The sequence below is a fragment of the Xyrauchen texanus genome, chromosome 27 (genome assembly GCF_025860055.1).
Source record: "Xyrauchen texanus isolate HMW12.3.18 chromosome 27, RBS_HiC_50CHRs, whole genome shotgun sequence".
Classification (NCBI taxonomy): domain Eukaryota; kingdom Metazoa; phylum Chordata; class Actinopteri; order Cypriniformes; family Catostomidae; genus Xyrauchen; species Xyrauchen texanus.
The window spans coordinates 26,284,666-26,310,993 of record NC_068302.1 but is presented as its reverse complement, the minus strand read 5'-3'; the positions used below and the strand labels follow the sequence as shown (position 1 = coordinate 26,310,993).

The 26,328-nt window shown below is 39.5% G+C and overlaps 1 protein-coding gene across 2 annotated transcripts; it reads left to right on the top strand.

Annotated features, from left to right (window-relative positions):
- The first annotated feature begins 15,684 nt into the window (after positions 1-15,684).
- gid8a (GID complex subunit 8 homolog a (S. cerevisiae)) lies at positions 15,685-21,569 on the top strand. 2 transcript variants are annotated; one of them, XM_052094840.1, is made up of 5 exons: positions 15,685-15,759; positions 16,390-16,517; positions 16,767-16,963; positions 17,892-18,089; positions 20,582-21,569. In XM_052094840.1, exons 2-5 carry the CDS (start codon positions 16,400-16,402, stop codon positions 20,753-20,755), a joined length of 687 nt encoding a protein of 228 aa, XP_051950800.1. In that variant the 5' UTR covers positions 15,685-15,759; positions 16,390-16,399; the 3' UTR covers positions 20,756-21,569. The 2 variants fall into 2 exon arrangements, with proteins under 2 accessions (XP_051950800.1, XP_051950799.1); XM_052094839.1 differs by lacking the exon at positions 15,685-15,759 and adding an exon at positions 15,983-16,217.
- Positions 21,570-26,328: the final 4,759 nt, after the last annotated feature.

The following is a 26,328-nucleotide window of genomic DNA, read 5'->3' as shown; positions in this document are numbered from 1 at the left end:
TGGATGTTGTTGTTTATATCGAATAGCACTTTCCAAAGAAAAATTGTCAAAACTAGATTACACCACTATGGTGGTAATTTGTCAATGCGAATGCAATGGGAAAAGTCTCCTTGGGTGTTCCATTCCACATAGTAGAGTTCTCTTCTAGCAAGTTACTAAAGGAAAGGTACAGGGGTCGGTTACACCAGCTATACATAAGTTACAACTTAGCCAAGTTGTTACGCACTACTAAGTATGTGAGCATTACACCATTAAACTTAGGTAGGACGTAACCCTATGTATAAACTAAATATTTACGTCAGCCTCTGACCAGGAGTAACGGTTGGAATAAAAAAACAGACTTATTTAATGACGTCAATGAGCTCATGTTTTGCATGACAGGCATCAATCCTTGTGACATACATTATGATGTGTACATTTACACTCATTTACATTTATGAGAGAGAGAAAAAAGTACTTTTAAGTGGCTCTTTAGCATTAAACCGATCTAAAGGTGCAGTTTTCAGGGTGTGTCGCCCAGTGACAAGTTTCAACATATTAAAAATATATAAAGGATATTAAAATGAATAAATGTCTATTTTTCCAGCCTGTTGTATTAGTATTTATTTTAGATACAGTTCCTATATATTGTTATTTACACATATAGGCTACTATTTATCGAATCCACTTTTATTGTGTCATATGGGGATATATTTTATTACAGCTGACAGTTACATGAGCAAACAAGGTTTGAACATCAACCTTAATAAGATCAAACTGAAATTCACAACATTTTAACTGTTCTTTGTGCAAATTTGAAGGCTGTTTATTGGATCAATTCAGGTAAACGTCATACGACTATGCATTACTTTACGGAGTTTACAACCTAAGCTAAGTCTTGTGTTAAGAACAGGTGGTGCAACCAAATTAAGCACTGATTAAGTCTCAAACGAACTAGTAGTTACTAAGCCCTTAGTGTGAACTTTATGTCTCAGCTTAAATGAGACCTTATGCACAGCTGGTACAACCCTGCCCTGGACTGTAGGTGGGACAGGGCCTGTAGACATTCTATGGTCAGTACACTATGGAGATGCTTCAGTGTGCTGAATAAACTGCTTTTGTGAGGAAACATCACAAAAACTCGTCACTTCAATATTCTTCATCATGTTTACACTAAACTGTCCAAAGAACTATGGGTCGAGTTGACTACGATAAAGCTGCTGTTTTATAAGAGAAGTCACGCACAATTTTGCGACAGGTAGGTGTCAGTTTACGGCCCTGCCCATTCGTTTGTATGGTATCCGCAAACGGTGATTTACTGTAGTAACACGCTAGTTGACCGTTACGGTCTCTGTTAAAAAACGCGGGGGTTGCTATATCCGTATAGAATAGATGATATCTGGCACTGCACAAGTTTCTTTGGTCGCGCGACATTTGATAAGAGCCGGGGAAGGCTACTAGGAAATAAAGTGAAATGGTTATTTAGGAAGCATTCGCTACCCACAGTAGATTAATCCATCCACCGTTTTCAATTCACCTAACTTTCAATCCCCCTCAGTTCCACTGTAAATGTGTAAAATCCAAGAATAGTAATTCAACCGGGGTGACAGTTATTTATGCTTCCCGTGAACCGATATTTTTTGCCTGCTTCCTTCTCCACTGAGCGAGGGAGGAGTTGAGTCTTTGCATTACAATAACGCACTGACCATTCATCCCTTGTGTCCCTGCTCTACGCTCCTTCAGCGGCCTGTCCACCCCACAGCGCGACCGGGGCCTCTCGATCACAAGACGTCGCCACAAACACAAGTCACTGCAGGAGGGAGGCTTTGGCGATGCAGGGGTGCGATTTAGCGGCTTTGTCATTGACGAGGAGTCAAGATAATGTAGACGAATAAGAGCTGAGAGAGCCCATTGAGTTGGTGTAACTGCCTGCACCTGCTTCTACTGTCATGTATTATATAACCCTGCGGGCGAGGTCAAAGAATCCTCGTATTCTTTAAGGGATTATTTAAAATCCTTTAGACCAACCAGTTTACTGGGCCTAATAAATTATGGTTACTGGATATGACCTTTTTTATATGGTGAATGCTACCACTTTTTGTCATTTTACATTAGTATGAAAACATATTAAATGGCTATCACAGTCATCCCTGGAGTACAGTATTTGGGAGGAACAACATTTTACAAAATGTAGATGTAATCTAAGATAAGTCTAAATCACACAGAAACAAATTACAACTAAATAAATGAAGCAAACATTAAAGGAATAGTCCGGGTACAATTCAAGTTAAGCTCAATTGACAGCAATTGTGGCATAATGTTGATTACCACCAGTGAGGCACTTACAATGGAAGTGAATGGGACCAATCCGTAAACTTTAAAATACTCACTATTTCAAAAGTATAGCCACATGACATTAAAAATAATCATGTTACCATGATTTTAGTGTGTTAAAATCGCTTGCTAACCTTTTCTTTACAAAGTTATAGCCAATTTTAAAACTTTGTTGCCATGACGATGTAATGTCAACAAACCCTTAAATGACTGAAAAAAATATGATTTAAACAATTTTTAGAGCTCATATAATACACAATTGTAACAGTAGAATTAATGCAAGGGCTTTTATACAATTAAAAGCTTCACATTTCTGACTTTAAACTTTCAAAATATGTGTCCCATTCACTTCCATTGGAAGTGCCTCACTGCAATTTAGATTTTTGCTTTTTTTTTTTTTTTAAAGAAAAGGAGGAACGAGTCAAAATAATTTTTTGTGGTTATCAAAATTATGCCACAACTGCTGTCGACTGAGCTAAACTTGTATTGAACCCGAAATATTCCTTTAATGTAAGTTTATAGCCACTGACAAAACAAAGTTGACTTAAGCTATATATATATATATATATATTATTTTTTTAAAGGTGCTTTGTGTGGTAACATCGAAATCAGTTGGTATGTTTCAAGTCAAGAAAATGCATTATATTTAGATCCAGCAGAAATGGCTCTTTGAAAGGAAAACATTTTAACATTTAAAGCTGTCAAGTTATTTTAACTTTCAAAAAGGTCCTTTGAGTTTCCTGTTTTCCACACTCACTTGCTCTTGCTCTTCATATCACACCTAGTATTTTTTTGTTATCTATTCTTTCTTCCCCTCTTATTTTCGTCCTGTCTTCTCCTCTTTTAAATCTTTTTCTACAACTTTCCTCTCTTCCTCCCACCCTCCGTCTCTCTTCCTCCCACATGTTTCTACATCACTCTCTTGAATATGAGATCCACTCTGCCCTACATGTCTCATCTGATTGGACCAGCTGCTCAACTCAAGTTCACCATAGCAACTATGATTCAGTCGCTCAGCAACAGGCTTTACTTTCACCCTACTTCCTACTCAGGGACCCCCATCTCCCCACAGCCAACAGTCCAGTGGGTGAATCTGGCGAGTTTCACAGGGCTGATCACAGCAGTTGGAAGCTGAGAACCATGTCAAGGAGGGATGTGTATCATAAGGATCAGGATGGAAAAAAATATGAATGTGAATATCTATTGATATTGTGAATATAGTTTCTGGTGTCCCGGGTTCGAGTCCCAGCTCAACTGGGCCTTTCTGTGAAGTTTGCATTTTCTCCCCTTGTTCGTGTGGGTTTCCTCTGGGTGCTCCGGTTTCCCCCACAAGTCCAAAAACATACAGCTTAAGTGAATTGGAGACTATAAATTGCCCCGTAGGTGTGAGTAAGAGTCCCCCAGACACTGGAGATTGCGTCATGAAGGGCATCCTGTGTAAAACCTGTGCCAAGTCAAATATGCGGATCACGGATGGTCCGCTGTTGCGACCCCTAACGGGAGCAGCTGAAAAGAAGAAGAAGAAGAAGATTGTGAATATAGTTTCTGGTGCGCCTCAATAAGCTTAGTTTATAGCCTACAGAATAGACTGTCCATGTGAATTTCTAGAACATGGTTATGTCTGAAAATGTTCTGGTTTTATATGTAAAACTCTGTCCTGTCAAACTTATACAACATACAGTGTAGGTATAAAGTAAATAGGCTACATACACTGTCAAAAAAAAAAGAAAATGCTGTAAATTTACAGCTAAAGTCCTACAGCAATCTACTGATTCTTAAATACAATAGTTTGCTGTTAAAAATGTTGCATTCTGGGTGATCAAGAGCAGTCTCACTGTGAAGTGGCAGTTTTACAGTAAATAGCTGTTGCATTAGGGGGAAACGAACATTCAAAATCATGAAATCATCTTGCTGAAAGCTAGTGACATTTTGAAAAGTATATTTTAAAACCCCCCATGAAAATTCAAGTTTGTGGCACATGGCTAGTGTCCATGATGTTTCTGACCAACTCCTCTGTTTTTTATCATCTCACATCAGCATTCACTTGTCTGTCTAATGAGAAGCCAAATAATAATACAAAGTATAAATCAACCTTTGAAGCAATGTACATAATAAATGTAGAATAACAGTATAGCACTGCATTGTGGGTTATAATGGTGAAATACCTATAAGCCATTGTGTTTTAATAAGTATGTATGCTTTGGCAATGCTTTGGAGCTACAAAAATTGTAAAAAAAAAAAAAAAAAAAAATTTTATTCAGACTTAATCTTAGTTTAATTAGTGTTGTTGTTTTTTTATCAGTAGTTCTGTTTTGTTTGAAGTCACCATTATGGTGATTAGTGTTCTCTTGAGCTGGCAAATTGGACCTTCTTTAGTACTATATGTTCTTCCAGCCAGTCAATTTGTATTTACACAAGATGTTGCGCTGTGTTCAGACTGAATTTCTGATCCTATCTGGCAAATATCACTAAATGTGGCAATAGTGATGCATTACACATAAAAGCAAAAACAGTAAAGAATATTTCAGCAAAATTATATCAGTAAGTTGAGTGTTTGATGTTTTTGATGAACTTACAGTATAACAAGAGTTATTATCAAGACACACACAGAGATCAACTCTCGGCATAGAAGACGCAACAATGGTGACAAACATATTTTTATGTAAAAAGTTAAATCTGACCATTAAAATATAAGTATTTTAGACTGCAACAAATACAATGTCAAAATAAACCAGTAAATAGTTTTATCTTCTTTTCTTCATGCCACAGTGCATGCTGGAAACTTATTTTCTGTTCATTTCAACCACAGTAGATTGTATGTCATTTGACATCTATATGCTGCTAAATTGTATCTCTAAAAATAGTATCTGTTAATTTCAACAACACTAAAACACCGTATATTTACAGTATGATGCTGGAAACTACAGCTTTATGCTGTATTTGAAAAACAGTAGCAAACTGTAAATTTCAGCAACAGTAAGACACCATTAATTTTGCAGTAACTTGCTGACAACAAGTGGGTGGCTTCATGACATAATTTAAATTCTTTGGTTAAACGTTCTCACAACATTTGACAAATTCATCCATGTTAATTTTGTTTAGAGGCTGTTACTGTAATCTGGAAGAATATCAGCAGCTATTCATGTGCTGCATGTGTGTATTTTTATTATCATTATCATTACTATTATTATCTTATTTCCCAGTCAACATATGTATTTAATTCAGTAAAGAAAGGAGAGGAAATTAGAATAATGCAAAATATTAGTGGGCGCATTAAGTTGAAAGGTCGTCAGCTCAGGAAATACTGATAGTACAGTGTGTCTGCATGGACAGTTACAAGTATGTATTTGCCTGATCTGTGCTCATCTCCTTTGTGAAGTCTGTCCTCTCCACTGTTTGTAATATGTTAGATTGGAGTCCTTGACTTAAAGGAAAAGTCTGGGTTCAATAAACGTTTAGCTCAATCAACAGCATTTGTGACATAATGTTGATTACCACAAAAAAAAATATTTTTTTGGCTTGCCCTTCCTTTTCTTAAAAAAAAAAAAAAAAAAAAAACAGAAGCAAAAATGTGGGTTACAGTGAGGCACTTACAATAGAAATGAATGGGGCCAATCCGTAAACATTAAAATACCCACTATTTCAAAAATACAGTCACAAGACATAAACAATATGTAAATGTGATTTTAGTGTAATAAAATTGCTTACTAACCTTTTCTGTGTACAGAAAAAAAATAAATAAATAAAAGATTTAACTGTAAAACGTTTAAACCAAAGTTTAAACATCTTTCCAGCTCAAATTGTACACAAGTTTTAACAGATGAATTAATGTAAATGCTTTTATAAAATTATAAGCATCACATTTCTGCCTAAAAATGGTCCCCATTTCACTTCCATTGTACATGCCTCACTGTAACCTCGATTTTTGTTTTTTAAAGAAAAGGAGGGATGAGTCAAATGTATTTTTGTTGTAATCAAAATGATGCCACAGAAATGCTGTTGATTGAGCTAATCGTCTAGGTTACGTATGTAACCTCCGTTCCCTGATGGAGGGAACGAGACGTTGTGTCAGAGAAGCGACACTAGGGGTCTCTCTTGAGCGCCGATATTCACCTCTGGACTATGAAAAAAGGCCAATGAGAGTTGGCAACCAGTATTTGCATGTCCCGCCCCCGGACATACGGGTATTTAAGTGGCGCAAATACGGGAGTTCATTCAGGATTTTTCTGAGGAGCCGGAAATGGTCCGGCCACAGGTTCACAATAGTGGCTCGGCTCAGTGACGTGGCAGGGGAGACACAACGTCTCATTCCCTACATCAGGGAACGGAGGTTACATACGTAACCTAGACGTTCCCCTTCTGTCGCTCTCTCCACGTTGTGTCAGAGAAGCGACACTAGGGGTCCACTTATAAAAGTGCCATGTGCTGAGCCGTGTACGTAAACTGCTGATACAGGAGCGAGCAGGTATTCTTACGTGCAGGACGACCAACTGTATCAGGCTGAACGTACCCTTCCCCAATGCCCCATTTAAGCCATCAGGATTCCTTATCGTTACCCTGGAGGGGAACAAGGTGCTGGCCGCCAACCTGGGAACGGGCCAAGCCTGGCCGGGCCTCTTTCTCTCTATGTTTCTCGCGATAGAGCAACTAAGGCCGGGGCCCTTACACGCATTGAGGGAAGGGGGTCTTAGCCCTTATTCAGGGCGGAGAAGACCCTGCAGAGGCCACGCCTACCCGAGAGGGGAGGCAAGTTTAAGTGGAAAAACCATCAGAGGCCTGCTTAGGGCCTATGTGGAAAAGTCGGTGCGGTGGTGGATCCAGCCTCATAGAGGGGGGAACATACAGCACGGCAGCCGAGGCAGCCATGACTGCCTAAGGGAAACACGGGAGTCAGCTCGCCAGAGGGGACAGAACCGTGGTGTTACACACAGGGGGAGTCCAAAGGAGGCCTTACCTGTGGAGCACCTATACCAGTACAGGGTAGCTTGCGGTACCCGCAGTGGCTTGGGTCAGCGAGTTCCTCCGCTAAACTGCGACCCACGAGGGCTAGGGAGGAATCGACCAGTGTCCCAAACCTGAGATCTCCTGGGAATGAAGGCACACTGTTTCCCCTGGTTAGGGGGAAGGGCGCTAGGTGCAAGCGATTCACCCGGTCAGATTGTGGGCGTGCCACCGAGTTCTACGGGCTCGGTACCTGAGAAAACACGGGACGATACTGACTCAACTCGGAGATTGTAGAATCTCGCAAAAGTGTTAGGTGTTGCCCAGCCCGCTGCTCTACAAATCTCTGCTAGGGCAGTGCCCCTAGCCAGTGCCCATGAGGACGCAACCCTCCTGGTGGAGTGAGCTCAGACCCGCGGGGGGGGGCACGGCCTGGGTGTGATAAGCCAGGGAAATGGCGTCGACAACCCAGTGGGCGAGTCTCTGCTTGGAGACAGCATTCCCTTTCTGCTGTCCCCCAAAGCAGACGAAGAGCTGCTCAGAGCGTCTGGTGCTCTGTGTGCGGTCCAGATAAATACGTAAAGCACGTACTGGACACAGCAGTGAAAGGGCTGGGTCTGCCTCCTCCCGGGATAGCGCTTGCAGGTTCACTACCTGATCCCTGAAGGGCTTGGTAGGAACCTTGGGCACATAGCCCGGTCGCGGTCTTACGATCACGAAAGTATCTGCCGGACCGAACTCCAGGCAAGCGCCGCTAACAGAGAACGCATGCAGGTCCCCGACCCTCTTGATGGAAGCGAGCGCGATCAGCAGGGCAGTCTTGAGAGAGAGGGCCCTGAGTCCAGCTGAGTCAAGCGGCTCGAAGGGGGGTCTCTGGAGGCCCATAAGGACGACCGAGAGATCCCAGGAGGGGAACAGGTTAAGCCGGGAGGGAGTTATCCTCCGGGCACCTTTTAGGAACCTGACGATTAAGTCGTGCTTACCAAGAGACTTGCCATCTACCGTGTCGTGGTGGGCCGCGATAGCGGCGACATACACCTTGAGGGTGGAGGGGGACAGCCTCCTCTCCAGCCTCTCCTGAAGAAACACGAGCAATGACCTAACTGCGCACTTCTGCGGGTCTTCGGCTCGGGAAGAACACCAGTCCGTGAACAGACGCCACTTTAGAGCGTAGAGATGCCTGGTAGAGGGGGCTCTGGCTTGACTGATTGTATCTATGACGGTCGGTGGTAGGCCGGCTAGATCTTCTGCATCCCGTCCAAGGGCCAGACGTGGAGGTTCCAGAGGTCTGGGTGCGGGTGCCAGAGCATGCCCCGTCCCTGAGAAAGAAGGTCCTTCCTCAGGGGAATTCGCCAGGGAGGGGCTGTCGTGAGGAGCGTGAGGTCCGAAAACCAAGTCCGGGTAGGCCAGTAAGGGGCTACCAGAATGACTTGCTCTTCGTCCTCCCTGACCTTGCATAGCACCTGTGCAAGAAGGCTCACTGGGGGGAATGCGTACTTGCGCAGCCCCGCAGGCCAGCTGTGTGCCAACGCGTCTGCCCCGAGGGCAGCCTCTGTCCGGGCATACCAGACCGGGCAGTGGGAGGTTACTTGGGAGGCAAACAGGTCTACCTGAGCTTTGCCGAACCAGTCCCAAATCAGCTGGACCGACTGGGGGTGGAGCCTCCACTCTCCACCAGGCAAGCTTTGTCTTGACAGCGCGTCCGCTATCACATTGAGGTTGCCGGGGATGTGAGTGGCACGCAGTGACTTGAGTCGCTGCTGACTCCAAAGGAGGAGACGACGGGCGAGCTGTGACATGTGCAGGGAGCGTACTCCGCCTTGGCGGTTTATGTAGGCTACGACCATGGTGCTGTCTGTCCTGACTAGGACGTGTTTGTTCCGAATTAACGGGAGAAACTTCTGCAGGGCCAGAAAAACAGCCAGCAGCTCTAGGCAGTTGATGTGCCAGCGCAGCGGGCCTCGGTTCCACCGGCCTGCGGCTGCGCGCCCGTTGCATACGGCGCCCCAACCCAATTTGGAGGTGTCGGTTGTGACCAAAACGCGTCGGGACACCTGCTGCAAGGGTACTCCTGCCCTTAGGAAGCTGAGCTCTGTCCAGGGTTTGAAGGTTTGGCGGCAGGCAGAGGTAACTTTTATGTTGTGCGTGCCGCGGCGCCATGCTCGTCTCGGGACTCGAGTCCGGAGCCAGTGCTGAAGTGGTCTCATATGCATCAACCCCAGCAGCGCGGCCGCCGCGGAGGATGCCATATGTCCCAGGAGCTGTTGGAAACGTTTTAGCAGGACCATGGCGCCTGGCTTGAAGGAAGCGAGGCATTTCAGCACTGACTGAGCACGCTCGTTGGAGAGACGTGCTGTCATTGGGACTGAGTCTAACTCCAGACTGAGAAAAGAGAAGCTCTGGACCGGGGAGAGCTTGCTCTTTTCCCAGTTGACCTGAAACCCCAAACGGCTGAGGTGGCTGAGCACCTGGTCTCTGTGTGCGCATAGTAACTCTCGGGAGTGGGCCAGTATGAGCCAGTCGTCGAGTTAATTGAGTATGCGTATGCCGGCTTCTCGGAGCGGGGCAAGAGCTGCCTCTGTGACTTTCGTGAAGACGCGAGGAGACAGAGACAGGCCGAAGGGGAGGACTTTGTACTGATACGCCTGGCCGTCAAACGCGAACCTTAGGAAGGGGCGGTGTCGAGGGCGAATTGAGACGTGGAAGTACGCATCCTTCAGGTCTACCGCTGCAAACCAATCTAGATGCCGGATGCCAGATAGAATTTGTTTCTGGGTGAGCATTTTGAACGGGAGTTTGGACAAGGTCCGACTGAAAACTCGCAGGTCCAAGATCGGTCGTAAGCCGCCGCCTTTCTTGGGTACAACGAAGTAAGGGCTGTAGAAACCCTTCTTCGTTTCGGTTGGAGGGACAGGCTCTATCGCGTCCTTTAATAGAAGGGAGGCGATTTCTTCGTGCAGGGAGAGGGCATGTTGGCCGTGTACTGCGGAAAAATGTACGCCCACGAAGGGGGGCGGAGACCTGGCAAACTGAATTGCGTAACCGAGTCGAATGGTCCGGTGCAGCCAGCGTGACAGGTTGGGCAGTGAAAGCCAAGCCTCTAAACTCAGTGCTTAGAGGGGACGGGTTTTTTGGACGTACCCGGCGGGGCTTCGCAGCGGTGCGGAACAGGTAACGCGGCATCGGGAGGTAACGTGGCGTCCCGAGGCTCTGGTGCTGAGAATAAACTCAAAGCATTTACCTTGCTCCGCGCACCTGGCAGGGGGCGGTTTCCTGACTGAGGAGGAGGTCTGATGTTGGCGTCCTCTGGACTCATCTGAACCGGCCGGCCAGGGAACAGTCGTGGCGCTGAAGGCGGGGACACCGCGTCCATGGAGCCGGGACTGTTGAGGCCTGAAAGCAGAGTGCCGTGAGAACGGCATTTGCGGGCCATGTGCCCCAGAGACAAAGGAAATAGCTCTTTTATTGAGATTTTGGATGTCCCCCCATGTCAGTCATCTGTGCGTCAGCCTCAGCCTGGGCGTGCAGGCCCGAAAGCGGCAGCCCAGGGGAGTCCTCAGCATCAGATAACCCGCCCTCCGATGCCGCGGCGAGCTCATCTGCTTCCATCGCAAGAGGGTCGGCAGACTGGCTGTGAGGCGATTCACCACTGCCTCGAGCACGGACGGGAATCAACGAGCGTGTCGGGGTGCTGGTGGTCCGAGGGGGCGTACCCGGCGGAGCTGCACCCGCTGCCATCCCCAAATTGCCTCCATCGCCAGCCGCATCGTCCTCAATCCCGTGGGAAGAAGGAGCGACACGGGGGGCGGCTGGAGTGGCTTGCTCACGGTTGTAAGCAAGCCGCGACCGCAACGTTGTCATCGCAGTGAGAACATGAACCATCCACAAACGCAGCCTCGGTGTGATCGCTACCCAGACACACGAGACAGCGCCTGTGGCCGTCGGAAGCGGAGAGCACTCTACCGCATCCAGAAACAACACAGGGGCAGAAGGGCAACTTTATAAAGACGCGTCCTTAAAAGGACGTTCAACGCCGCTGTGTTTTGCTCTTTTAGAGGAAATTACTCTTTTAAATAAAATCACTCTTTTAGGGAAAAAACTCGTGAGAGTTTTTAAATCTGCACTGTCGATGCGCCCAAGGGCAGGAATGCACAGCCGTGCAAACAGGAGAAAGCCGCTGTTGTGCGCCGTAGAATCCAACAGCATGCAGCAGAGGGATAACAGGAACTTGGTGTGTACATGCAGCAGTTGCAGACACGACCATCGGCTCCGAAGAAATTTTCTGAATGAACTCCCGTATTTGCGCCGCTTAAATACCCGTATGTCCGGGGGCGGGACATGCAAATACCGGTTGCCAACTCTCATTGGCCTTTTTTCAAAGTCCAGAGGTGAATATCGGCGCTCAAGAGAGACCCCTAGTGTCGCTTCTCTGACACAACGTGGAGAGAGCGACAGAAGGGGAACTTGTGTTGAACCTGGAAATTTTCCTTTAAGTGAGGTCATTTGGTGTTTTTTTGGACTTGGTGAATTTTGTACGTGTGTCATTTTTTATAGTGTCGCCAACACTACATAAATGATATGGTTTTGAGAAAATTAAATGTTCTGATGTAGCAAAATCTGTTAATTTTGCAATTCTGGCTGCATTACAGCTTTCTAAGTGATAAATTCACTTAGAAAAGTAAACATTCTAATTTGAATAGCATGAACAAAACTGTTTTTGGAATGAATCTGCAAAGTGTCATTTGTTTATCCAGCATCACCAGTATGATCCAAAAAAGAAAACAAAAGGTAATTAGCATGATTCCACTCAGTCTGTTATTATTGTACATGTTTATGGCTAATGGAATCATGTTTTCATTTAAATGATTGGAATAAACAAATTAGGCCATTGGCTCTCACTTGCTAAACAGATGTGTTGCTCCTCATCACAATATACTTCATTGCATTCATCAACCCCCTCCACATGCTCCAGAACTGGAAGTCTAATTTCCAGTCATTTCATTTGCATACGTAGATGATTACTAATTAATCAGATTTGTTAGGGGTATTTGTCGGGTGTAGTAGGAATATTATCATGTTTTATATCATTTGCTAGACTGACGTGAACCCTGTTCATAACAATAAAAATTTTTTAATTTCATGTTCTTTCTCGGGAGTGTTAAGAAGAATAAACAAAAGAAAAGATATCGAAAAGAGAAATCAAGAGTCATAGAAATTACAGGGGCAGTCAAGTGAAACAAGTACTGTAATTAAGTTATATAATAATGCAAACAAACATTTTTGTGAAAACAAAGATTATGGAGAGTGCTTGAATAATGAAGCCATCATTTATACTTGCACAATATCAAATAATAAAGCTTTTTATTATCACCCAATAAAGAATGAGCTAACTTGGCTGATACATTATTCCAAAAGTAATGAGCCTAATTTGACATGGCTGAACTTGATTTTAAATATGTTTGCATAATCTTTGTTTACCTTATTGTCATAAGTGTGTGTTTATGTTTGTGCATTGTCCAGTCTTCATCTGACTCTTTAAGGGATATATTAAGCAAATGTGTGCACTCTCTGCATTTTCCACTGGATACATGCAGTCTTCCAGTAGTAATTTGGCGTGATGACCCAGTTTCCTACAGCAAAGCCAGCTAAAATGCACTAATATGGATACATTTGACAAGGCATTGCAGGTTAATAGGATAAACAAAATAACTAAAGCATATCACCCATAAAGCATATGGTGTATTCCAATAACACCAAAAGAATTCAAAGCATTTATTGCCTTGTGCAAAATAAACAAATTATTAGTGAAACTTTGTCCCTCTCATGGTGCAGTCATTTATTCTAAATTGAAACTAGTAGCATAGAAAACATGCACAATGTGGCATTGTTTCCTTTGCTGTTGCCTGCTCTTGTGATAAACCATAGTGAATACTAAGACCATGGTCTCTGTGCAAACTGATTATTTTGTAGAAATCTGTTGAATATGAAACAATTGCGTGAGTCTTTGTTTAACATTTTTTTTTAAATAAATAATTGTGAGAAGTGCCCTTTTTTCCATTTGAGCCCCTGCCTCCAAAATGTCTGTGCACGTCTCTGACTATTACCCCTATATCTACACTATATCACTATATAACCCCACCCCTCAAGTGTGGGGTAAAAGACCCCCTCATCACATCAAAATAATTTTAATAACATAACCAATAAAAACATCAGACATAAAAGGATTTTTTTCTTGCATCACCTGTTTTGTTTGAGAAATACATTATGGTGTGGTTCAACCTGAAAGCACAAAAAACAAACACATTTTCATTGGCTCATACCTTATGGTCATCAATTTTTTTGACATTACATCATCATGGCAACAAAGTAGTAAAATTGGCTTTAACTTTACACAGAAAATTTAAGCGATGTTATCAGACTAAAATCATGTTATTATTTATGTGAGTAGGCTATATAAGTTTGAAACAGTGAGCATTTTAACATTTACTTTGGTGTTCTAGAACCCAGTTTTTGCTTCTTTTCTTTTTTTTTAAAGGAGGACATGTCAAAATTAATTTGTGTGGTAATCAACATTATGCCACAAACACTTTCGATTGAGCTTAACTTGTATTGAACCTGGAATATGTCTTTAAATAGTTATATTTTTAATCGATCAATAAATAAATAATTTCGAATACATTTATGTGTGATAAATAAACAGCCAGATATTCCAGATATTAATGTTTGGGAAATAAAATAAATGTGTTTGATTAATCCATGATGCCTGTGCACATGTTTACCTGATCTGGCAACCTTTTTTTTTATTAACGCTTAACACAATACACAAATAATAACAGATAACAGAATACAAAAACAACACCAAAAAAAATAAAAATAAATAAAAATAACAATGGGGGAATGATATAAATTAAACATATTGATACATTATAAGAATTACGTGACACTAAAAAAAGGAAAAGAATTACAAACAGATAATGTTTTTAAGGCTTTTTTGTTCTCAGACAACTTAATTGAAAATATATATTTTTCAAGTACTTTAACAAATATAAGAAAGAGAGGTTTGGCATTTAGATATTTAGATTTATGTATATGGAATTTTGCTAGTAATAAGATCATATTAATTACGTAAAAATTATCTTTTTTAGATTTATCATAATCAACAAAGCCTAGGACCACATACTTCCAATACAACACACATTCATTATAGATTTCAGACCTAATAAATCCTAAAATATCTTGCCAAAACATTTTCGTTAATGGACAATACCAAAAAAGACGAACTAACGTTTCGTCAGAGTTGTCACAGAAAGAGCAACTGGAGAAAATATCCTTTTTGAACTTTTTTAGATAGTAATTTGCAGGGTAGCTTTTATGAATTATTTTAAAAGAAATCTCTTTTACTTTATTGGTTAAAAAAAAGAGATGTGGAAGCATCCATGCTTTTTTCCAACAGATATTACCAACTAAGTTACTCCAATAAGCGGTCACAGGCGGTAAAGTAACAATGTCTTGCTGAAATAGTGAACGGACTGATCTATTATTGTTTTTATTGGGAGAAGCAAAGCACAATTTGCCAACAGGAGTACTGACCAAACTCAGAGAGACTGGAAGAAGAGAATGAGTTCCTCTCAATAAAGCGGAGCACCTGATGGGATTGAACCCATAACTATTGAAAATTCTTTGGGAGAAACAGGAAATTGAAAGTGATCTAGAAATTCCTTATATGAAAACAACAGCCCTTGAGAATTGATTAATTGACTGACTAACAAGATATCTTTATCAAACCAATTCTGAAAAAATATAGATTTATTCTTGTATAAAATATTACAGTTATTCCAAATAAAATATTTATGAGGTGAAAAGTTGTGCTTAAATATCAAAGACCAAGCCAAAAGTGACTGCTTATGAAAAGCAGATAATATTGCTGGTAATTTTTCAATTTTGTAGTTACATAACAGAAGAAAATCCAGACCGCCAAACTGAGAAAAAACATAATTAGGAATAAAGTTCCATAAAGACACTGGGTCCTTTTTAAACTGTTTTATCCAATTAATTTTAAAGGTATAATTTAAAGTACTAAAATCCAAAATATTTAGACCACCCTTTTCACTAATATTCATCACAACGGATTTTCTAATATAATGAATTGAGTTTTTCCACAAAAACTTAAAGAGTATCTGGTCAATAATTTTACCGGGCTTTGACTCCAAATGAACAGATTGAGCAGCATAGATAAGCCTTGAGAGGCCTTCAGCCTTCGTAAGAAGTACCCTGCCTCTCAGAGAGAGATCTCTTTGTAGCCACTGGTTAAATTTCTTCTGAATTTTATCCGTAAGGAGTTGAAAATTAAAAATGCATCTTTCTTTTTCTGATCTGGCAACCTTTCCAGCTTTGCCACAGCAACTGTGACGTCATTAATCTTGCCAATCACTGAAGTCTCGTTAAGAGCTCAGCTCTGTTATCGCGTGAGCTTCGCTAAGGCCCGCCGCTATTTTGTTTTAAACAGTAAGTATTTTATCAACATTTTATTTTTCAAAAATAATAGCTGTGAATAAACAATAGTTAAATTAATATAATTAAATTTTATTTTATTCTGAGATTTAGTATTTGGCAAATTGTGTAGTCAGAAAATGGCTGAACAAGGCTTCTCGCGAGTCTCACGCTCTATTGATGTAAATGCACACGATGGGCTCGTTTATTATTAAGCCCTGGCAAAAATATAAATGCTGCATTTGAACGCTTAATTTATAGCAAGTTTTAAATACAGCATGTAAGGTGCAAAAGTGTCGCAATTAAAAAGACTTTTACGTCGCGTACCGAGTTTTTCTGGCCAGTAAGCCACTGGCTGCTCTGTTGTGCTTTCTGGGAGCAAAAAAACACCGCGAAAATATGAACGTGAACTATGTCGTTCATTCATTCATTTGCCATCAAACATCAGCATCACAATTATAGACTGCTTAAAGGTAATATAGTTTACTATAGTTTTTGGATGACATGAACTGCTGGATCTGACGTGCACACACACTAAATCAAACTTCTGCTCTCTATTACATTCGAAGTCGAGTAACGTGCTATTTATTTGTTATTGTGCAAAATGTTTGTTGTTATATGTCATGTCTACCATATCTACCACAGCGCATTCACGATGAGTTATTCAGAAAAGATTGATGATATTTCGAAGGAGGAATGGATGGATAAACTGAATAATGTGCACATCCAGAGGGCTGATGTGAACAGGCTCATCATGAATTATCTGGTAACGGGTATGTCAGTTTTTTATATAGTATTAGTTCAGGTTGCAAGATGCTAGATTCAGGTCAAATACAAAGACATGCTCAAAAGTGTAATCGGACAGAATATAAACACTACTAATACGTGTGATTTTTCAGTATAGTTAGACAAGACACATTTGCTTGAACTAAGCTGAAGCTCTCACAATTATTACTTTACTTGGTGTCGGTCCAAATCACAACCAATATCTGAAGCAATATGATAATATTTATTTTCCACAGAGGGCTTTAAAGAAGCTGCAGAGAAATTCCGTATGGAATCTGGGATTGAACCCAATGTGGATCTGGACTCTCTGGATGAGAGGATAAAGATCAGAGAGATGGTTCTGAAAGGTCAGATCCAGGAAGCCATTGCACTCATTAACAGTCTCCACCCAGAGCTCCTTGACACCAATCGATGCCTCTACTTTCACCTTCAGGTAAACAGCTGACCTCATATGGACATGCTGGGAGGAAGAGAGAATCTAACAGAGCCTCTATTAATAGAGATGGGCATTTTGTAATATGTTGTAGTTGATTACTCTTACACATAACAAAATTATCATCAATTAATCGAAATTTTGAATTTAAGGTCAACCTTCAACTTTTGAAACTAATGAAAAAATTAACACTATGCATAAACAGATAAAAAAATTATGACGTGATCTCTTTAAATAATGACAACTTTTTGACAACAACTATTGAGTGTAACAGCAAGATTTAGGTGAAAGAAGCAGTTTCATTTTTGCCCATGGTAGGCAAAGGCACAAATGAAAATCAAATTGCAATAATCAAGTAGTTTTTTACTAGTCAAATATTTAAAGCTTGATTACTCATGCAAATCCCTAGTTATTAACTGGCAAAATCCTGAAACAATTACAATTATCTACATTACATAAGCAAAGGTATATTTTGGCCTTTTGTTCAGCCCAGAAGACAAAAAAAAAAAAGTGCAGAAAATAAAATTAACACACAACCTTAACTGTCAAAGTGTTGTTAATGAGGGATATTCAACAGTAGTTGAAAACCAGGAAATGTCAGAGAATTTTAAACTTGATAATTTCCTGGTAATTTCCAGGAAATCAATGAAATCTTAATAGGTCATGGAAATTTCTATAGTGACGATGCATTTTTTTAATATGCTTGGCTTTAAAATATTTCATTGGTTAGAAATTGCTCTTTTAATTGCCATCTCTATAAAAAACAATGTTTAAAACCCCAATCCAATAATCACAAACAACTGGAAAAGTTATGGAAAGTTCATGGAAATTTATCGAGGTGTGGAAACCTTGTTAATGTTTCCAGTAAACGCTTCAAATTGCTCAAAGTACAGTAGTGTTTACCAGTTGGCTGTCTTCCCTTTTGTAGCAGCAGCATCTGATTGAGCTGATCCGTGTGCGGGAGACTGAGGCAGCGCTGGAGTTTGCGCAGTCGCAGCTTGCTGAACAGGGGGAGGAGAGCAGAGAAAGTCTTACTGAGATGGAGCGGACCTTGGCGCTGCTTGCTTTTGACAAGCCTGAAGAATCGCCATTTGGAGACCTGCTTAACATGATGCAGAGGCAAAAGGTGTGTGTGTTTATTTGAATGGGATATAATCATCCCAAAGGGTTAATTATTTTTGTTTTGAAAAATATCTATGACTTTTTTGTATCAGAGTGTCCACTTTGAAACTTTGGTGTGGGCCAACATGTCTGGGAATTATAAAGTTGACCAGACAAATTGTTAAAAAGTCTGATAATCTAATTTTTATGTTTATTTTCTCTGTAATGCGATGCATAGTATGTGATATAATTATGACACAATCAAGTCAAATTAACAAAAAAAACATTCAAATCAAAAACAGAAAGCAAAGCAAAAGCTAATCTGCAGTGTGCCACATATATTTTAAGCACAAAGAAATATTAAAATAACAAAAAATCGTTGAGTTACGTCATAATATCTCACCTTGGCTAATTTCTTACTTTTTTTATTGTTACGACTATTTTTCCTCCTATTTTTAAATAGCACGCACAGGATTGTTTTGCTGTCAGATGTGTGCAGTGTTTCTCAACAGCTTGAAATACACAGTCGCTGATTAGGATTTCGGAAGTTGTTGATAAAGTTTAAACCGGTGTCAGTGAAGTGCTGTGATCATTGGGATGGTGTCACGCTGTACACTTGTGACATCAACTAAAGGGGTGGCTGACGCTTTGTGTTAATATTTTCACTGGACATTTTGAATTTGTCAGACATTGGGACACTTAAAAGGAATTTTACGGGTACTATACACATTAAGTTCAATCGACAGCATTTGTGGCATAATGTTGATTACCACAAAAAATTATTTCAACTCATCCCTCCTTTTTAAGAATTTTTTTTTGTAGAGTTTAAAGGCAGAAATGTGCAAACTTAATTTTATAAAAGCACTTAAATTAATTCTTCTCTTAAAGGGGTCATGACATGGTTTTTTTTATTGTATTATTATGTTCCCTTAGGTGCAATTATAGTATTAATATATTTTTTTTTAAGAAAAACTTTTAAAATCTAGTGATTTATGACCTTTTCCCACCCTGTTTCTCATCCTCTGATTCAAACAGTCTGTTTTGGGGGCGTTTTCCATTTAAGACTTCAGTGTTAACGCCCACTGTTATGATTGGCTAACGTCAGTGCCTATGTATCAATTATTGACGCCCCCAGCCAGAACAATATGCAAGTAAACTAAGTAAAAACACTGTGATTATTCACAGTAAACCACTAAAAGTAGTTTAAAGTTTAAAATAGATTACTTACAGTTTGCGTCGTCGTTGTTCCCAGAATAGTCGGCACGGACTTATCTTTGAGCAACAGTTTTCTGGCAAAGCCAGCATCATATTGAGATTTGTTCTCAAAACAGTCATCCTTAAAATGTACAGAACAAACGCTTAAGTTAACACTGCCGTGACTGGAACGTCCGCAAAAAATAAACTGCATCCATTTTTCCCTGACGTCTGGATCTTTCGGCTGCTTATTCAGAGGTTTTGTTTGACCACAGCCAGGAACAGCACATCTGTGTGGCATCGTAATTTTCCTGTGCACAAGTAGTCTCTGTCAGAGCTCGCTGTCCATCGACTGAACACTTGTGAAGCGCACGGCGATACGAAATGAGCGTAGTTGTCTTGCGCTGGAGGCGGTCATATGCAAACGCTGTTACGTCACTTCTAACCGACACGTCATTTCTAACCATGAATCCAGAACGAGCTGTATTTTGAGTTTGATTAAATAAATGATTCGTTTAGAATGGGGAGGACGTCTTAAAATATTAAACTTGCAGGACGTTTTAATGATACAAAGACCTCTTATATACCAAAAGATCAAGGCAAATTTGGTTTCTCATGTCATGACCCCTTTAACATTTTTATTATTCATGTTGTAAAGGTATTCTAGGGTTTGTTGACATTATATCGTCATGGTAGCAAAGTTGTAAATTTGGCTTTAACTTTACACAGAAAAGGTTAGTAAGCGTTTTTTTTTTTTTTCACACTAAAATCGTGTATAATATAAACACACATGTTGTCTTGTGGCTATACTTTTGAAACAGTGAGTATTTTTTTACGTTTACAGATTGTCCCCATTCACTTCCATTGTAAGTGTCAAGTGTCACTGTAACCCAGATTTTTGCTTTTTTGAAAGAAAAGCGGGGGCAAGTAAATAATTTTTTTCGTGGTAATCAATATTATGCCACAAATGCTGTCGATTTTATTTTGTGTTGAACCTGGAATATTAATTTAAAGGTCAAAAACCGGTATGTACCAGCTAACAGGAACTCTGCTTTGTATGTTTGATTTGTTACTGTAATTTCTCATTTTAAATGATTTCTCTGCTTGTGTTGGATGGATATAGTGTATAATGACTTCAGGTTGTGCTTGATTGTGGGTACTATGTACAATCTGGCACAAAACACTTTTTTTGAGACACCAGACAAAGTATTATTATGATTATAATTCCATGAGAATCGATTCTCCTTTTTTATATACAGTAGAGGGCATTACTGTATCTAGTGTAAATCCTTCCCTAATGCCGGTTTCTGTCTCCCTCTATAGGTGTGGAGTGAGGTGAACCAGGCTGTTCTAGATTTTGAGAACAGGGAATCGACTCCAAAATTAGCAAAGCTTCTGAAGCTCTTATTGTGGGCTCAGAATGAACTGGACCAGAAAAAAGTGAAATACTCCAGAATGACAGACCTCAGCAAGGGCATCATTGAGGACTCCAAGTAGAGACTATTCTACCAATATGGACACATTTGTAATTTTTTTTTTCCTATTTATAGACAGTTGTTGGATGGCAAATACCTATATATCTATATATAATGTCTTTTTCTTTATGCCTCTATTACAAATAACTAAAACAACTGTATATGATATTACAGAACTATACTGAAACTGTAAACCTACATTTTTATGTTGCTAGTCTATTTTCTGAAGAACAGAATATTTAAATGGTACTGCTTTTTTGCTGCTAATTTAAAGTGAGATCACCTGTGCTTAAAGTGTTGATTTTTGTCCTTTTGAATTTTTCTATCCGCTTTGTTTTTGCATTGGTTCACACAATATCCTCATGCCAAATTGATGCTGTTTTTTGGAGACAAAGAGCCAATACAAGCTCTTGGTTTGAATGTAAAATCTTCAAATATAATATTGGTTATACCCACTGAGATATATATATATATATATATATATAATCTCAGTGGTTATACCCTATAGACTGCGATATAATATGTGGCTGAAAATGCCACAAAATGTTTCATAAAACATTACAAAATTGATTTTGAGTTTTTAATAATTTTTTTTACTTGGTTTTCATTTAATATTTTTTTTAATTCTCTATTAGTGATGTGCCCTCTTAAAGCTCTGTAGGTTTTATTTATTAATTTGAGTAATTCCATCTTAATCAAGGGTCTAACAACATTTTGCATGTATTTATAAGCTGGCACAGATGCTGGTAATGTCACGTTGTTTTAATTTAAAATGGCTAATGCTATTGTTACTACAAACTTTTAAGAGTTATTCTTGCCCTTGGGATTTTGTCTCATTTAGGTTCACATTGTGTACAGCCTGTTTGGGATAAAGTTGATTTCACAATAGACTTGTTTGTTACTTATTCACCAACATCTAAATTTGATTAGGTCAAATCTCAAGATTTCATAGTGATACTTTTGATACACAATAATAACTTGAGTGTTATTTTAGTCTTGCCTTAGCAATTTTATAAAAATGACCATAATCATTAGGGTCCTTGTATGTTGCGTTCATTCTGGGTTTTTCTTTTTTTATATATACAATATATAAATAGTGCTTTGAATTTTTTTTTTTTTTTTTTTCATTTAAAAAGAAATAGGCAAAAATTAGTTATGCAATAATTTTTAATGTATTGCAAAAACTGATACGATCAATGTCCGGCTCTTATTCCACAGCAGCCCCAACAATAACTGGATTTAATTGCCGCTAAAAAAAAGAATTGGACAGCTTTCCTGTGGACTCTATGAAAACACCTTTTAGAAACGTATGCGCCACGCCCAGGGTAAACAACTTTACTGAAATTAACGACGAGACAGCAGTATGGCCTAGGTACAACTTATATATTTAAAGTGGGAAAACATTACTGAAAGACTTTACGTTTCCTTAATGGGCCGTTCACACAGAAGTCGTTCTTGCACTAAAAATAACTAGTCAAAGATGTCCTTCTAGTGCGTGTTTAAATAGCACAACGAATGTGAACGGCCACTGACAGGGCTTTTACTACATGAGCGTTGTTGGTCTCTGATGCTGGACTTATTTGGATGGGAGAGTGTGTTTTACGTAGCTGCTCTCCTTGCTGCTGGCTGGGTCTATTGTGTATGGAAATATCTTCTTCGAGGTAATTCCAAATGATTAGGTATCTTCACTCTGTATAAGGCTTTAACGGTATTATTTACAGAAATAATTCAACCTCATGTAATTACAAATCTATTTGACTGTCTTCCAACTATAGTAGTCCATACAACACTATTTTCCAAGTCTTTTCAAGCCATATTATAGTGATTGTGTAATATACCGAAATTTATACTGAAATATAAGTCTTTTGAGTAAATGGGGTAAGTAAATAATGGCAATAAAAATATATATTTACATTTTGGGTGAACTATTTCTTTGAGTGGGTTTTTGCAGAGGTTTTCTACACTAGATTAACTCTCCCAGAAAAGCTGCATCAAAAATAATCATTGTTTAAATGTGCTGTAAGCGATATTAGCGGTTTTACTTCCATGAGACTGAGACTAGTCTTGGCCACTTTAAGAATTAGCCATGGCCCATTTGAATGGCTCAGTCTCATGAAAGTAGAATGGCTGAAATCGCTTACAGCAGCAAAATAGTGCCCTCAGCTGGCAACTGAACAACATGGCAAAAAAAAAATGGCATTAATCCCCAATAATTCCAAGTAGGTATAGCTGCAGGCTGGAGACCTCCAAATGGGGGAAAATCTCCAAAAGAGGGTGGAGTTATTCCAAAATTGTGCCAACTCAAAAAGGGGCGTCACTTCCACTCATGGTTAATTAGGGTTAGGATAGGGGCTATTATGAATTACTTGTGAATTATGAACAGTTCCAAATACCAGACAATTTTGGCACAAAACCTTCAGGCGTCCGTTAGAAAGCTGAAGAGGAAGTTCACCTTTCAGCACGACAATGACCCAAAGCACACATCCAAATCCACAAAAGCATGGCTTCACCAGAAGAAGATTAATGTTTTGGAATGGCCCAGACCTGAATCCAATTGAACATCTGTGGGTTGATCTGAAGAGGGCTGTGCACAGGAGATGTTCTCGCAACCTGACAGATTTGGAGCGCTTTTGCAAAGAAGAGTGGGCAAATATTGCCATGTCAAGATGTGCCATGCTAATAGACTCCTACCCAAAAAGACTGAGTGCTGTAATAAACTAATACTTTGTTGAAGCACCTTTTGATTTTAAGGGTGTGCACACTTATGCGACCAGGTTATTGTAGTTTTCTTTATTTTTTATATTTCCCCCTCAAAGATTTCAGGTTGTTTTTCTATCTAATTGTTCACGTTATAGGTCACTTTAAAGGTGGAAAAAGTTCTGACATGATTTATCTTTGTCTCATTCTTTTACATCACAAAAACCTGGCATTTTAACAGGGGTGTGTAGTCTTTTTATATCCACTGTGTATATATATATATATATATATATATATATATATATATATATATATATATATATATATACAGGGTTGGGGGGGGTTACTTTTGAAATGTATTTCACTACAGATTACAGAATACATGCTGTAAAATGTAATTTGTAACTTATTTCGTTAGATTACTCAAGGTCAGTAACATATTCTAAATACTTTGGATTACTACAGCACTGGCAGATTATTTTCACTTGTTTTGACTATAAAAACGCTGCCAGTACAGTAAGACAAAATACACATGTAAAAAATACATTCTTTGAAAAACCTAAATATCTTATGCAGTGTTGTTCTAAAACAAGATTAATAAAATTTATCTTGTTTTAAAGATTTTTTAATATTTTTACAGGAAAACAATACAACAATTATAAACAGGAATGCGATTTTTGTCCTAATATCAAAGGTCTTAATAGAAAATAGAAATTATGATCCAACGTGAATTTTCTTGATAAAAAAAAATATGTTCATGTCTGGTAACACGTGCATGTGAAATGGAATTTTAACTTAGCATAAAGCTGACAATTTACACAAGGTTTATTTCTATTTCTTGTGCTCCAAACTTACTTCAAACTTACTTCTCTGTCTGCTCGTATGAATATAATGCATCATGAAGGTGTTTCACTGCTGTTCACTTTGGATCGCATCATTTATATTTATATGGATACATTTTTCCATCTGAAAGGACTAAATATTAAATTAAACAAATGACAATACAATGGAACGTAATCTCTTCAGTAATCAAATTCTTTTTGAATGTGACTTTTCTAATTATCAATTATTTAAATTGTAACTGTAGTGAATACAATTACTTATATTTTGTATTTTAAATATGTTACATTACATGTATTCGGTTACTCCCCAACCCTGTGTGTGTGTGTGTGTGTGTGTGTGTGTGTGTGTGTGTGTGTGTGTGTATATATATATATATATATGTTTATGTATAGTGCATTCAGAAAGTATTCAGACTCCATTTATTTCACATATTATGTTGCAGCTTTATGCTAAAATGCTTTAAATTATTACAATTTTTTTTTCTTCACATCAGTCTACATTCCATACCCCATAATGACAAAGCAAAAACCAGATTTTTGATAACTTTTCAAATTTCGTAAAAATAAAAAAACTTAAATATCATATTCACTAAGTATTCAGACCCTTAACTCAGTTCTTAGTTGAAGCACCTTTGGTAGTGATTACAGCCTCAAGTCTTTTTGGGTATGATGTGACAAGCTTTGCACACCTGGATTTGAGAATTTTCAGTCATTCTTCTTTGCAGATCCTCTCAAGCTCTTTCAGGTTCGATGGGGACCGTCTGTGGATAACAATTTTCAGGTCTCTCCAGATATTTTCGGTTGGGTTCAAGTCCAGGCACTGGCTGGGCCACTCAAGGATATTTAGAGAGTTGTCCCCAAGTCATTCTTTTGTTGAATTGGCTGTGTGCTTCGGGTCATTGTCCTGTTGGAAGGTTAACCTTTGGCCCAGTCTGAGGTCCTGAGCGCTCTGGACCAGGTTTTCATTAAGGATATCTCTGTATTTTTCAGCTTTCCTTCAACCCTGACCAGTCCCCCTGTGCCTGCCGCTGAAAAACATACCACCACCATGCTTCACCGGATGGTATTGCGCAGATGATGAGCAGTGCCTGGTTTCCTCCAGACATGACATTTGGAATTGAGGCCAAACAGTTCAATCTTAATTTTATCAGACCAGAGAATCTTGTTTCTCACAGTCTGAGAGTCCTTTTGGTGCTTTTTATGTGTTTTGCACTGAGGAAATGCTTCCGTCTGGACACTATAGCCATAAAGCTCAGATCGGTGGAATGTTGCATTGATGGTTGTCTTACTGCAAGTTTCTCCCATCTCCACACATGATCTCAAGAGCTCTGTCAGAGTGCCCATTGGGTTCTTGGTCACCTCTCTTACCAAGGCCCTTCTCCTCCGATTGCTCAGTTTGGCCATGCAGCCAGCTCTAGGAAGAGTCCTGTCTGTTCCAAACTTCTTCCATTTAAGAATTATGGAGGCCACTGTGCTCTTGGGAACCTTCAATGCAGCTAAAATGTTTGTGCCTTGATACAATCCTGTCTCTGAGATCTGCAGGTAGTTCCTTTGACCTCATGGTTTGTTTTTGCTCTGATATGCATTTTCAGCTGTGAGACCTTGTATAGACCGCTGTGTGCCTTTCCAAATCATGTCCAACCAATTGAATTTGCAACAGGTGGACTCCCAAAGTGTAGAAACATCTTGAAGATGATCAGGAGAAATGGGATTCACCTGAGCTAAATTCCAAGTGTCATAGCAAAGGGTCTGAATAATTATGTTAATGTATTATTTGAGATTTTTTTTATTTTTAATAAATTTGCAAAGTAATAAAAAATCATTTTTTTGCTTTGTCATTATGGAGTGTAGATTGATGTGATAAAAAAACAAATTTTTAAAGAATTTTTCAATAAGGCTGCAACGTAAGAAAATGTGAAAAAATTGAAGGGGTCTGAATACTTTCTGAATGCACGGTATATACTGTGTAGATATAGATACACATACATGCATATACAAACACATCTAACATTTTAAATCTTTAAGACTGGTTGGAAATAATACAGGAGCTGATCTG

Coding starts and splice junctions, on each gene's coding strand:
- gid8a (XM_052094840.1), top strand. CDS start 16,400: ATGAGTTATTCAGAAAAGATTGATGATATTTCGAAGGAGGAATGGATG. Junction 16,964..17,891: donor GCCTCTACTTTCACCTTCAG/GTAAACAGCTGA, acceptor TCCCTTTTGTAG/CAGCAGCATCTGATTGAGCT. Junction 18,090..20,581: donor ACATGATGCAGAGGCAAAAG/GTGTGTGTGTTT, acceptor CTCCCTCTATAG/GTGTGGAGTGAGGTGAACCA.